Raw genomic sequence first — 9,693 nt, 5'->3', positions numbered from 1 at the left:
ACATAATTTAATGGCCATTTGTGCTCAAGTTGTAGTTACGCTTGAATATTTTCATTTTAACAAGTCATTGCATTCAAAAACACAATAAAATCATCAAGTGACGTGGTAACTGAGGGGGAAAAATTTTTGGTACCTTGACGTGAAGCAATGAGTAACTTTTTAAGTTGTGCTCAATATTTGTACTATTACAGAGTGGAGTAGATTGCTAAAGTACCGGGGTAATTCTTTGTATGTTGCATATTCTGCTGAATTTGGAGTGAAACAGTCTACCATTACTTGGCCTTCTAATAAGTTCTTGCTCTAGCTTCTTTTGGTGCAAGTTTTATACCTCACAGAGATTAGTAAAGCATTTTCAATGTATTGAGTTTCCTAGCTTGTATCTTCTCCATCTCAATCTTGTGAATTGGATTTTCAGATGGATGTCACACAACGACTTGAAAAAGCTAGCCCTTTTCGGTTGCCCTTCTCTTGGCAAGAAGATTGTCTTTTCCTCTAAAGATTGCGTAGATTCTTGAAACTTCAAGAGAACACTGTGAGTCGATTCCCTAACTTTTGTTATTCGTTTTGTAAACCATTTAAATTTTGTAAATGGTTGGTTTAGAATTGAAGCTAGAAAACTGTTAATTTAGTTGTTCTCTTGTGCAGATATTAAACTAGAAGGGATGTTTTTTATTGAAAGCACTTTCAAAACTACATAAGATATATCTGTTTTTCACATGATATATCACCTGGGACTTCAAAGGGTCGTGGGCTATGCAATTTGGAGGTTAAATGTTAAATGTTACTAAACTTTGCATCTTTGAGTTTTGAACATGGCAGCATTGGCTAGTTAAATTCTTGATGAGATGCCGCATCCTTTTCAACTACATTTTGAGATGGAACAAAATTTATAACTTTCCTGCAAAACTTTTTAGAAGAAATTTGTTGTATGTAGTTGTGTTCATAACTGTGGAAAATAAATTATCGGTGTGGCTTTATTTGAATTGTTCAAAGTGATCATGTAATTGTCTTTTTCACTGCTACTGTCTTAAATTATCTCAATCATCCCACTTTTATCTATTTCAACAAATGAAATTGCCTGGCACAAAGTCCCAATTTGAGTTTCCATGTAATTGTTATGTTGGATATGAATTTGAAGAGTATAGTATTAGTGATTTTTTTCTGGCCAATATGCAAAAGAGGAATGGCAAAAGTTGTGCTTTTCGAACCTGTTCTTAGAATAAACTCGAATATGTTGATTATGCTGTTAAAAGTGCTGACCTGTTTGCAGCATATGTTGATTATTCATTCAAATTCAGTAGTGTAAGGTTGTAATAGCATATTTTCTAATTAAAGTATACTCTAATGCATTTAATAGTTTATTTTCAATGCAGTCTAGCTTCATATTGATCATGAGAAGACTATTGGATATGCTGATAGAGATGACTGAAATTTGACATTGGTGCTGTAATCTATGCTTTAGTTTAGAAATCTAGTACTATATCTCTTGGGAAGTATATGTATTGGTCATTATTACTTGAACTGATTATGTGGGATTTGGGACCCAACATTTGTGATTCACTTTTGTTTTGATTAATTTAAAGATGCGTTATGACCATATATATGAATTTGCGGCATATCTTTCATGTTGATTTTGTCTTTTGTCAAATTGAATGTTTTACTATAATTGTTGAAAATGCCATGGCAATACTATATTTGTAATGGTCAATGTCAACTCTTGAAGACAAAACTCAGTGACAACTTTCAAAGGAAGGTTGTCACTAGCATGCAAGTTCACCAAGCCTTTTGTCAAATTGAGTTTTGCTTCAATTGTTGGAAATGCCGTGACAATGATGAACAATTGTAGCTTGTTAAGATAAAGTTCAGTGACAACCTTTATGCGAGTTCACTAAGTGACGATTATTCCTGTCACTGAATACTAGAACTGATAGTGACAAGTTCAAGTCGTCACTGTAGACTTCAAATTTGTAACGACTTTTGCTCCATTTATGACAAAAAAAATATGTGAAATAGTGACAAGAAAATTTGTCACATAATGATAACCATTAGTGACGACTTTGTCCTCGTCATTAAATAACAAGATTTAATGACGACTTTTAAAGGGTTGTCACACGTACCCATTTGTGACATAGAATTAGTGGCATCGATGTGACAATGGAAAAAGTCGTCACTATACTCATATAATGACAACTTTTTTATTTTTAGTGATGATTTTTTGTTGTCATAAAAGGCCAAATTTCTTGTAGTGTTTGAAGTGAACTTGAACTCTTTGAGTAAATCTTAAATCAATTGAATTTAAGTAAAAAAATAGATCCCAAGAATATATGCTTCAAATACTTTGTCCCAAAATTACCAAAATTACCTTTACCTTTTGTCTCATCTATCTAAATACGTATTGATGCATTGATAAATCTAAGCAAATTTTTGACTTGTTGACTGAGGGAAAACTTAAGCAAACCTTTGACTTGTTAACCGAGGGGATCACTTCAAATCCTTTGTCCTATCAATCTAAGCAAACCTTTGATTTGTTGATTGAAGGGATCATTTCACATCTTCTGACTCGAAATCACCTTCTGTCTCGTGTTTACAAAATTACCTTCTATCTTGTCTGACCCTTGTTTATATAGCTTCTGTATAAATACAGGGTATAAGATAATTTCGAAATAGAAGATTTGAAGCAAGGATTATATCATTTTCTTATGTATACCTGACAATTAGATGGGTTGGATGGATTTTGGGCAGGTTGATATTGGGATTTCACTTAAATGAGTTATACTCAACTCACTCAACTTTAGATTGGATTGATTTTTGGTTGGATCATATTGGATCATCTCAAACCCATGATCCAAATATGATCCAATATATTGATTAATATATTGTGATACATAAATTCTCTCTTATACATTTACACACAAAAAAAGATTTTTTTCACATATATAAATACATTTTCACATACATAAATATATTTCACACACTAACACACTTTCACACACACAAACCCACACTCATTTCTTAAACTCCTTGGAAACACATCATAAATAGAATAATATTTTATATTGCTTGTATTGCGAATTTTAGATAATAAATTGTACATTTAAATAGATTAGCTAAAAAAATTTATTTACTTTATACTTTTTAATACCACTAATTGATTGAAACTTATTTTTGTCACAACTTATTTGCTATTCATATTTGTTCTATTGTAAGTTGTAATATTCTATATATTTAAATTATTGAATGCTAGATTATATTATGCTAAAAAATGTAATTAAGAGACATATAATTTGTTGTATTATAATATTGATGAGGAATTATCAACAATGAAATAAAACAAGTGAAAGAAAAAGTAAAAAAAATGCAATTAGAACAAATTTAATATTCTATTCTAGGTACATGAAATATTAACAAACAGAGAAGTAAGTAACAATTGAAGAACAACAATAAAAAAAAAGGGAGAAAAACAACATACTCTTAAAAGGTATAATAAATTATTATAGATGTTGAGCAAGTTTAACTATTGTTGCAAAAGTAAAATAAGCAGGAGTTTTTATTTCAAGTTTCTTTTTTCTTTTAAATAAAAATTAAAAAAATTGATTGAAAACATATATATGAGAAATTTGAATACAAATTGGTCAACGAATTGTTATCATGTGTCTAAATACAAGTGGTTGGGTAGATGTGTATTGAATCTTATTTTTATTGTTTTGAATTTTTTTTAAACAGATTAGGTATTAAGTGTTCAAATTAAAAAACCTAACCCGCTCAATAAATAAGTTGAGTTGTTCTTACTTAACTCAACAAAACCTATAACCGAACTGACCCAACCCATCCTTTAAAATTAATGGATGAATTGGGTGGATTGTTGGATTTTTTGCCAGTTCTATTCTTATGTATATATGTTGGGGAATTCCCCAAGATTATATATACTGTCTTTTTATTGAGTTATCCTGCCAATTCATTAAACTAATTACAATAACGTAACATCAAATTGGAAAATGCAACGAACACAATAAGTGGACCGAATCTTATGGAATCATTACTGCACCGACACACCATCCTTAAGTAATTCATAGTCTCGAAATCAAAACCACTTAAACTTTTTAATTAGCCCCCACAAAAATAAGGTAAAAGGGAAAAGGCTAACCTTTTAGAAACAGATGGATCAGTCTCATGTTACCGTAAAGGAATAGGGAGACAACAATAGCCTAGCCACGAATGTGAAAAGCAAATTTTCGTGCCTTTGCACTTTTTCTCCCATGGCCAAGTTTTTTATAGAGGAAAAAAATTGTTTATTCTGTGGTTAACAATTTAATCTCTTTTTTCCCTGGACCACATTTACCACGTCTAGACAAAGCATAGATTAAATTTGGTAATCAGATTAATAAGAAATGAAAGCTTCTTTTTTTTCTTTCACGTTGTTAGACTTAGAGGCACTTTCAATTATGCTGTACACTAGATGAATTATGGCTGGAAAACTTTTGGTGTAAGAGATGGAGTGGCCTTAAACACTCTTTCTTGTCACCCAGAAGCCCTCCAAAGGTCTAGAGTTTCTATTTGGAAAAAAGAAAGAAAGAAAAGAAAAAATAAGCTACTTGAAAAGATCGACACAAAATTTTGTTTAATCAATTGCACTATTTTGAAAAAAAAAATTTTGGGCCTTAGGGCGACCCTAGATTTATTATTATTATTATTTAGAAAAGACATGAGAAAATTGGGGTTATTAGTACTGAAATAGCAAAATGATCTCGAGAGACTGGGCTTTGCAAACTCCTACAAAATGTCTTTGTAGTGGGGCAAATCTGCACGTGACACGTGTCAGCTCGGCAGGTTATACGCGTCAGGTCGATGGTGGAGACCTCACAACTCGTGGGCGCCAGCTCGGCATGCGGATGCCAGCTCGGCCTTACCTGTTGCTCCTTGAGATGGGCCTATGGGCCGGGCCTCCGAACTTGTAGGAGCCGCCGCACGAAACCCTAAGAAGACTCCGAACCCTAAGGGGACACTGACTCCAACAAGGAAACTGCAATCCATTCTGCTCTATATATAGCAAGCGTAAGGACAATACAAGGTACGCATACACAAGTATTCTAGACTATTGCTCCGAGTACAAGCTTACTGACTTGATCGTCGGAGATATTCCGGGGACACCAGTCCCGCACTTGATCTTTCTTTGTAGGTACGTTAGCTCGGCTTCCTCTCTCAGGTCGATTGCGCCTGATCAGCTCGGCTCACTACAGCTCAGCTCGGGTCTGATTTTTGGCAGTCGCATCAATTGGCGCCGTCTGTGGAAAACACGTAACTTCTCTTGCGAATCATGCCAAGAACGAGGTCTCAGAGGAATGCCGATGGATCCAAGGGGAACGGAGGAAGCGGCCCCCAACAGTCTGCCCGGAGTCCGACCCCTGGAGGCGAGGGGACGGGACTCTCGCGGATCCCGCCGGAGCAACTGGTTCAGGCGGTAGTAGGAAACCTGCCCACTTTCGAGGCCATTGTGAATTACCTCAGGGGGCAGACAGGAGGGCATCTGGGCCAGGAGCCGAAGAACTCGGAGGGTCCAACCGAGTCCAGGACTGGGAGCCGCAACCCCCAGCTCAAACGCGTGCGCCGGGAGCCCTCAAGTGAGCACATCGACGTGGGGGAGCCCCCTCACAAGCACTCCCGAACTGAACACCCGGAGCCTGTCCGGAGGTATTCTAAGGATGAGCCCTCACCTCGGAAAGAGCAGCTCCAGGTGCAGGACGAGCTGGACCTGCTCTTGGATGCCGAGGCGGACAGGTACATCGCGTCCCCTTTCGTGCCTGATATAGAAAACTATCCGTTGCCCGCGAAGTTCAAGATACCTAACATGAAGCCTTACGATGCGACCACGGATCCGGAGGATCATTTGTTTGCATTCCTGACCCAAATGCGTCTGCAAACTGCCGCAGATGCGGTCAGGTGCAAGACTTTTCCCATGTTTCTGGAGGGGAAGGCACGTCAGTGGTTCCAGGGGCTTCCCCCCAGGTCCATTAGGTCCTTTGCTCAGCTAGCTCGGCTGTTTGCAGCCCAGTTTGTCTCATCACGAGCCTTCTCCAAGAGCACGGCGCACCTAATGACCATTCAGCAAAGGCCTGAGGAATCCTTACGCGAGTATATGGTGCGTTTCAATAACGAGTCCCTTCAGGTCAGGGATCGCGATGACAAGGTGGTCATGGCAGCCTTCATCAACGGGCTGCGCAAACAGAAGCTCTACACCGAGCTGGTGGAGAGACCACCCAAGTCAGTTCGGGAGATGCTAGACCGCACGCACGAGAAAGCCAATGCGGAGGAGGCCAATCGCTTGAAGAGTGCGCAGGAAAGACTGAGAGACGACAAGCGCAGGAGGGGCACGGACCAGGTGGATGCGCGATCTGGGTTGGGCAGGAAGAGTGCCTACGACCGACCACCCACGAACCGGCCCATGGGGGGTGACAAACCCTGGACTACACTCACTGCGCCCCGCGCTCGGGTCCTCGCGGTGATGGAGCAGGAGGGGCTGTCCCGACCTCCCCGACCCCTGGGCGGGGACAAAAGTAGACGAGACCAGGGGCTATACTGTGCATATCACCGATACGTAGGGCATGACACGGAGGACTGTCGTCACCTTAAGAAGGACATTGAAAAACTGATCAAACGAGGTCACCTGGGGCAGTTCGTACGAGATGAACGAGCTGATCCCTAACGGGGAAGGACTAGGTCGGAACGACCGACCTACCCCCAGAACCGACCTCAGGGGCATCGAGGCCGAACTCTCGAGCAGGAAACACAGAATCTGGCGGGGGTGATTAACACCATTGCCGGGGGACCTGCCGGCGGGGATAGTCATACAGCTCGGCGGCACAACCGCCCCCCTCCCACGCGGGAGAGCTCGGCGAAGCGATTGAAGGTATATGAGGAAATTATCTATGGACCTGAGGATGCAGTACCTCTGGCTTCTAATAACCACGAGGCCATCGTGATAGAGGTCGTCACCTGTAACTACAAGGTGAAAAAGGTATACATAGACAATGGAAGTGCCATAGATGTGCAGTATTACAAGACCTTCAAGGAGCTGCAGCTGGAAGACAGGCAGCTCATCCCGGTGCGAACTCCGTTAATCGGGTTTGCGGGTCCTCCCGTGAGGCCAGAAGGAATGGTAACCCTCATGGTCACAGTGGGAGTTTCACCGAGGTGCCGGACTGTTCCGGTGAACTTTGCGGTGGTGAATGAGCCCTCTTCATACAACATGATACTTGGACGGCCTACCCTGAATGCCCTCCGAGCTGTGTGTTCCACTCTACACCTCAGTATGAAGTTCCCCACTCCGGCTGGGGTGGCGGAGGTTCTCGGAGACCCGGAAGTAGCCAGGGCGTGCTACATTGCCACCCTCAAGGGCAAGGAGAAGCTGATAGCACAAACTACTTGTTTAGAGCCTTGGGAGCCCCTGGAGAAGGGGGAAAGGCTGGAGACGGATGAAGGGTTGATCGAGCTGCCTGTCCGCCTTGGCCGACCTGAACGCACGGTTAAGATTGGCACCTGCCTGAGCGAGTCAACTCGGAACTCCCTGCAATCCCTCTTAGAAGAGTATGCAGAGATATTCGCCTGGAGTGTGGACGATATGCCAGGGGTCCCGACCGAGCTGGCCGTTCACAGACTGCATGTAGACCCCGACGTCCGACCAGTAAAACAGAAGAAAAGAAATTTTGCTCCAGAAAGACAGGAGGTCGTCAAAGGCGAGGTGAGCAAGCTGCTGGAGGCGAAAATCGTTAAGGAAGTCTACTACCCGACTTGGCTGGCCAATCCGGTGCTGGTCAAGAAGGAGGAGAAAGCTTGGAGGATGTGTGTGGAATTCACCGACTTGAATAAGGCCTGCTCGAAGGACTGTTACCCACTTCCACGGATTGACCAGCTCGTGGACTCAACAGCGGGCTATGAGGTCTTCTGTTTCTTGGACGCCTTCAAGGGGTACCATCAGATAGCCATGGACGAGGAGGATCAGGAGAAGACCTCGTTCATCACCGAGGACGGCACATATTGCTATGTCACTATGCCCTTCGGCCTGAAAAACGCGGGTGCGACCTACCAGAGGCTGGTGAACAAACTGTTCAAAAACCAGATCGGTCGCAACATGGAGGTTTATATGGACGACATGCTGGTCAAAAGCCGAGCTCAGGAGCAGTTCATTGATGATTTGAGGGAAATCCTTGATATTCTTCGGAGCTCGCGAATGCGGCTAAACCCCAAGAAGTGCACCTTTGGGGTTAGGTCAGGAAAATTTCTGGGCTACATGATTTCAAAGGAAGGAGTGAGAGCCAACCCAGATAAAATCAAGGCAATCATGGACATGGCCCCACCTCGGAGTATCAAGGAGGTGCAGCGCCTGACAGGGAGGATGGCAGCCCTGAATAGGTTCCTATCCAAATCGGCCGTTCGGGGGTCACCTTTCTTCAAGGCTTTGAAAGGGGGTCGGCAGTTCGAATGGAACTCGGATTGCCAGAGGGCATTCGATGAGCTGAAGGCACATCTCACTCGGCTGCCATCCTTGACCTCTCCTGTGCTGGGAGAGACTTTGTTCCTATATCTAGCCACGGAAGAAGGGGCCATCAGTGCAGTACTAGTACGAGAAGTTGACAAAGTGCAGAAGCCCGTATACTATGTTAGCCGCGCCCTGCAGGGGGCCGAGGCAGGATATTCGGCAATAGAACGATACATCTTAGCGTTAGTACACGCAGCTCGGAAGCTCCGGACATACTTTCAAGCCCACCCCGTGCTGGTCATAACGAGCCAGCCTCTGAAGCAGATCCTTTCCAAGCTTGAGTCATCCGGTCGGTTGGTGAAGTGGGCTGTGGAATTGTCAGAATACGATCTGGGATACCAGCCCCAGACGGCCATCAAAGCTCAAGCACTGGCAGATTTCATAGCAGATGGCATCTCTTTTGGGTCGACTGGAGGGGAGACAGACCAGGCCAGACCGGATAGGGGAGTTAAGGACGCGTGCGCCGCCAGAGCCACACAGATCCCGGAGACTACCAAGGCCGTGCAGGTCAGAGAGGCAGCCGAGGTCCCACGGACCAAAGACACTGCTGAGGTCGCCCAGGCCAGTCAGGTAGCGGAGGGCGGATCGACCAGAGAAGCTGGGGAGACCGGACCGGCCCGAGAGGCTGCAGAGGCCAAGCAGGCCATAGACGCAGTGGAGGTCCAACAGGTCAGAGACGCAGCTGAGGTCGCATATCCCGAAGAGACTGCCAAGGCCGAACGGGCCAGGACAGCAGCCCGAGACGGGAAGGCTAGGGAAACAGTGGAGCAAACAGAGCCCACGTGGACGCTGTATGTGGACGGTGCGTCAAGCAAAGAAGGATGCGGAGCAGGACTTCTCCTAATCAGCCCTACGAGAGAGGAGCTGCCTTACGCGTTAAGGTTTGATTTCAGAGCCTCTAATAATGAATCTGAGTAAGAGGCTCTAATTGCAGGAATGGAGATGGCTCGGAAGCTAGGGGCCAGATCGTTGAAAGTCTATAGCGACTCGCAGCTGATAGTTAACCAGGTATGGGGAAGCTACGAGGTCAAAGAGGGGACGCTGAGGAAATACGTGGCCAAGACACATGAGCTGAAGGGCCTGTTCGAGCAGTTCGCGCTAGAGCAGATCCCGCGAAGTCAGAACAAGAGAGCTGATGCCCTGTCCAAACTGGCCTCCAC

General features: G+C 43.7%; 1 protein-coding gene across 1 annotated transcript; it reads left to right on the top strand.

Moving 5' to 3' along the window:
- Positions 1–5,314: 5,314 nt before the first annotated feature.
- On the top strand, positions 5,315–9,451 carry LOC140016425 (uncharacterized). Its single transcript, XM_072069940.1, has 2 exons — positions 5,315–6,673; positions 6,779–9,451. The coding sequence occupies exons 1-2, from the start codon at positions 5,315–5,317 to the stop codon at positions 9,449–9,451; spliced, it is 4,032 nt and encodes a 1,343-aa protein (XP_071926041.1).
- Positions 9,452–9,693: the final 242 nt, after the last annotated feature.

The sequence above is a fragment of the Coffea arabica genome, chromosome 11c (genome assembly GCF_036785885.1).
Source record: "Coffea arabica cultivar ET-39 chromosome 11c, Coffea Arabica ET-39 HiFi, whole genome shotgun sequence".
Taxonomy (NCBI): domain Eukaryota; kingdom Viridiplantae; phylum Streptophyta; class Magnoliopsida; order Gentianales; family Rubiaceae; genus Coffea; species Coffea arabica.
This window is presented reverse-complemented; position numbering and strand designations above follow the sequence as displayed.